The sequence below is a fragment of the Nanorana parkeri genome, unplaced genomic scaffold (assembly GCF_000935625.1).
Source record: "Nanorana parkeri isolate BGI_ZX_2015 unplaced genomic scaffold, ASM93562v1 scaffold13, whole genome shotgun sequence".
Taxonomy (NCBI): Eukaryota; Metazoa; Chordata; class Amphibia; order Anura; family Dicroglossidae; genus Nanorana; species Nanorana parkeri.
In genome coordinates, this window is record NW_017306281.1 from 181907 (window position 1) to 187346 (window position 5440).

The following is a 5440-nucleotide window of genomic DNA, read 5'->3' on the forward strand; positions in this document are numbered from 1 at the left end:
AAAAAAAAAAAAATTCAAAAAGATCAGTAGATCCATAAAATGTTTATGACAATGGTAACTTTCCCTGTAAAAGGTGGGTGGAATTGATTTTTCATTCTAGCACCATTTCTTGTAGCCTATAATATCATTTTGTAATCTAGGTATCCTTAATTTTATACTGCCCTTCAGGAAATGTATCACTGCTCAGTGCTCCCCAATACTAAAGATATTTATGAGGTGCGGTTCCTAATTTTTCACCAATGGCTCAGTTTGAATTGTCCAGGTTTGTGACAGGTTCAGTTTATGGATTAAGGACAGGCTAAAGGTCAGGGGCATTTGGTGAAAAACACTTTTTGTTTTTAATTTGTATTTGGCCTTAGATGCTAAAAGAACATTATTTGTAATGCAAACCACACATACATACATACATACATACATACATACATACATATAAACAGTATATGTGGTCCCGTGGCTAACCTATGTTTTTCAATGCTTTCTATTTCAGAGAGGAAAAAAGACTGATAACATAGTCCTTGCTCAGCTTGAACTGTCTGCAATTGATGGACTGGAAGAACTTCCTCTATACCCAAGAAGTGCTAAAAAATCCTCAGCAATTCCTTCCTGGTGTCGTTGTTTGAAATGTCTTCCAGAAAATGCATTTGAAGATCAGCTCTGCTGCCGATATCAAAATGGGGAATGCATTACAAACTCGGAAATGTTTAGGAAGCTGGTCCTGCAGAGACTGGCTCTGGTGCACATCCTGCAATACAACAATCCTCTGATAAACAGGCATTCCATAGGCAAAAAACAGCTAGCAGAGTGCGCTCGAAATCAGTATGTCCAATGGCGCTTTGGGAGCAATAAGAATATGATGGACTTTGCAAAGATACCAAGCTGTTGTAAACATGAAATAGAAAACACGTTCAATGGTGATGCATCTGAAACCTCCTTGCAACATGCAGATAAAGACACAAAAATGCAGTCCGCCTCTGATACCTCCAGGAAACCTCTGCTGAAACAGCAGCCTATGGCAACGCTACCTTAATAACAGATGTGCCGCCCCAATGGGGCATAGAATATGTCATAAAAGTTTATATAGATGAGAATTTATATAGATTGTTTTGTCCATATCATTTTCCTATGGACGTTTGTATAGTTAGTTATATGCTGCCATCTAGTGGCCTTTTGTTGTAATGTACATGTTTTTCTGTAATTATTCCTCATGTGACGATGTATTTTCCCCTAGTGTACGCCCCTTCCTTCTTCCTGTGTGCAGTACTTCCTGTGTCATGGCCAAAGTTAGCAAGCCACATGTAACAGGACACATATATAATCTGCACAGTACGTAGGAAAGGCATCATTTTCTGACCGCACAATACTATAACCGTTCATCTGCTGTTCCTATCATCTGCTGTAACCCTGATGTTAAAGAATAAACACCTCTTTTGAATGAATCGGTATTGACGAGTTCAGCTATCTGACGAGGATATTTATTGGGCCCGTGGCAAGTGCCCTCTTTGCCCTGCGTTAAAGACGGCCCTGGTTAATACTGCCAAAGAGGGGAAACATTTAAACTGCAGCCACACTTGGCACAGATGACTTGGTCACAGAAATCCTGACATAATAAAGAAAATAGTTCAGAATGACTAAGCAAGTGGAAAAAATATTAGCCCATGTGATCAAACCGTGAAATGTACCAGCTGCATTAAAGGAAAAATGACAAGAAAGGCTTTTCCAAAGCAGCGCAACAGCAGAGCTCCAAAACTTCTGGATTTAATTCATTCAGATCTATGCGGTCCAATGGAAAAATTATCACTTTTATTGATGTTTACTCCAGATATACTACATGGAATCTGCTACACAAGAAAAGTGAAGTGCCAGAGAAACTTGAACAGTTTTTGGCTCAAGTAAGTAACAAATTTGGTAAAATGCCTAATACATTGCGGACAGACAATGGAAGTGAATATACAAGTGGACACACAGACAATTCTCAGAAAGCATGGGATAATGTTTCAAACTACTGTGCCACACAACCCAGAGCAAAACAGGGTTGTAGAGAATGAACCGTACTCTATGTGAGAGTGGGAGGAGCATGCTGATTGATGCAGTCCTGCCTACCACATACTGGGGAGAGGTAATTATGACTGCATGCTATATCCAGAACCGGCTACCAGGTAAATCAACTGAGAAACACCATATGAACTATGGAATGGAAGAGCACCGGACTTAAAGCATATAAAACATTTCTGGATGCAAAGCTTATGTGCACATCCCAAAGGTAAAACGTACAAAATGGGATGTGTGTGCAAAAGAAGGTGTACTTGTGGGATACAGTGACTCTCAAAAGGGATACAGACACAAACAAGGTAACTGTTAGCAGAAGTGTTATAGTTGATGAAACCTCATTGTGTTCAAAATTTCATGTACTGGCACAAATGCTTGAAACTGAGGGAAAATCCACTTCAATGTCACACAAAGACATGGGACAGAAATGAACATAGACAATACAAATTCTGAAAAAGAAGAAGCCACACAACAAGAGTCTTCAGTCGGGAAGTCCATAAGAAGCAACAAAGGCATCCCAGCAAAGCGTCAATCTTACGTTGCTTGTGAAGCATTAGAGCCAGATTCATGGGATGAGACTTCCAACCCATGAGAAACAAAAGTGAATCAGAGCTGCTGATGAAGAGATGACATCTCTTAATGAACTGCAGACATGGACACTTTCAGAGCTACCTCATGATAAGCATGCAATCGGATCCAAAATGGGATTGACATAAGGAGTAGTTATTGAGTGGGGGTGTTAGAATATACATTGCTGTGTTAATAGCAACAACTCCTGCAGTATACAATTTCTGTCACTAGATGGCAGTGTTTATAACTTATGTTATATATCTGTATGGTATATAGTCTGTTGTATTGAAAAAGGTAGAGAATAAAGCTGTGGCTTCCTACCTGTTTTCTAGCCATATGTGCAACATGCATATCTGACTGTGTGCTTGTGTTTTTTCTGTGAGGCTGTGCAAGAAGTTCCAACAAAATTCACTCCTGTAAGACTTATCATGGGAAAAGGGTGTCTCCACTGAAGCTTTATCACCAATCCTTTTTTCCACAACAAACCAAAGTCCAATTGTCACAAAATATTCTTTCAATTATTTCCAGAAAAACAAAGAAAGCCACTTTGCAATCCAAGAAAACTTTAATAAACCTTATGATGTGTATAATTACCTCCCATACTTAAATGTTAGATGTTCAGCAGAAGCAAGACAAATCCTTGTCCTCAGGAGTGCTTTTCCAGAGATAAAGGCAAATAAGGAAGTGCAATCACCCGTACCAGAACTTGTAGCACAGCAATGCCTTGGTACGGTGCAATCGTAAAATACAGTGCATGTACTGGCTTGCGTTCTGGAGCGCGCAATCGCACTGTGGCCAGGAGGCGTGGCTGTGGTGCTATTCACTTGAATGGCACCAACACGCCCCCTCCTGCCCCAGAATGTAGGGAGGCTTAATTATGCGATCCAGTGCATTCTGGCCACTAACCGTGCTGGAACGCACTGTAGGTGGTGTGAAAAAGCCCTGAAGGAGTTGTAAAGTCCCAGCATATACGTTCCTGTTATAACATCAGCATTGTAATAGGAATACATACTAGAGTTGCTTTTGATAATCCTATCAAAGCTTACGTTAATATTTTATGTAGTGAGTACTGCCTTCTGTCTGCCCATCACTTTCATCAACTTCCTGATTCCCAGTGTGCTTTGTGTCTCTTTTCCTGCTCCTTGATGTGGTGCATTCTCAATTTCTCAAGACTACATATCCCATCATGCATTGCTTTCAGCAAGCAACAATAATGTTACATTGTTCAGATGTTTATAGTGGTTTGTAGTTCAGACAGCAGGCTTAGTTAGAGTGGTAACACAAGGAAGTGCTTATCCACAGGGCTGAGTGAAATTGTGTAAGTGCATTGAGGAAGTACATCCTGTGGTTATCTTCACTGTGTGTGTTATCTCCACTGTGTGTGTGTTTTAAAGTAGCCACTGCTCTAAGCTCACTGCCGTGATGGACTTAAATTTCACGTTTAGTTTACTCATTTGTATTGGGATTATAGTCTATATAGTCCATCACGGCAGCGAGCTTGGAGCTGTGGCTACTTTACAACACACACAGGGACCATAGGGAGCAAAAGTAGCCCCCCTCCAGAAGCAGGGACATTGCGGTCAGGGGAGGCAGGTGAGACAGAGCCTCACCCAGTATTATGAAGAAAAAAGGTGCCAGCTTCAAGTCTGAAGCTGCCAGCTTTTTCTCCATTCAGAGCAGCTTGTTACAGGTTACACAGCAGGGAAAGCCTCCCCGCTGTATAACCTGTCATGGACGGAGTACTGCCTGTTAATTACAGGTAGCGCTGCATCCAGCTTTTGACAGGTAGTTAGGTTACACAGCAGCGGGCTTCCCCACTGCAAAGTGCCATTGCAAAGCGCCATTGGTCCAAGCTGTCCAATCAAAAAAAGAAGAAAAAAAAAACCAGTGAGGACATCGATCTCGATGCCTCACCAGTAACACACAGGTGAGGGACAGGGAGGCTCCTCCCTTCCTACTTCCCACACAGCTTGGTTACTGATTTGGGGGTGGGGCGCCGGTGGGATGGGGCAGGGCTTCGGCAGGAAGAGGTGGAGCTTCAGTGGGACATGGGTGGAGCTTCAACAGGCTGGGGGATGCCTCACCCAGCACAGAAGGCACTTCATGTCACTGTCCAGAAGGACGGACAGTGTGAGCACCAATTCAGAGGTGATTTGAGGATCTACAGCCGAGTTATACACAAATAAGATACATTTTTGTTAATAGTGAAGGTACTTGAATGCATTTTTAAGATTTAACTCCTGAGTTTAGTGTTACTTTAACCTATACCAGTCCTTTCATGGTGCAGTTTTCTCCAATGGATTTGTTTACTTTTCATGGTGTCAAATCACTGATAATCATAAAATAAATGCAAGTAGGATGTTTGCCATGCCATCTTCCGGAATGCCACCATGTTTGTTCATGTGAATATCAAGCTCAGCACAGCTGAAGGCATATAAGTCTTTCACAGATAGCATTTCACTGACTGGCAAGTGGCCATCTCCTTTGAATTTAGGGTCACACACAATCATAGGTGTACATGGCACACCCTAATCACCCCAAGCGCAACACCACAATTTCAACAGCGGGCGCTGTGTGATTTTAGTCACCGAGCCAATGAAGAGATCAAAAAGATCTCTCTGTGACTGGCTCAGCGATACAGAGCGCAGCTGAACCTACATTCCTCACAACCACAGCCGCATACCTGGGAAGCTGTACCACTTCTGGAAGAAGTAAGCAGCAGTTGAAGAGGTGGGAACTGGGATGCATCAGGTCTGTGCAGTGGTGGATCTGGGGGGAGGGGGGGGGGGGAATTGCCATTCCCCCCCCCCCCCCCCCCCCCCCC

General features: G+C 42.6%; 1 protein-coding gene across 1 annotated transcript in view; it reads left to right on the forward strand.

Annotated features, from left to right (window-relative positions):
• The window catches only part of LOC108787232 (P2X purinoceptor 7-like), a 37425-nt gene extending 36398 nt beyond the window's left edge, over positions 1-1027 (forward strand). Inside the window, exon 13 of the mRNA XM_018556730.1 lies at positions 488-1027. Coding sequence (XP_018412232.1) covers positions 488-1027 — 540 coding nt within the window. The remainder of the gene's footprint in view (positions 1-487) is intronic.
• The last annotated feature ends 4413 nt before the right edge of the window (positions 1028-5440 follow it).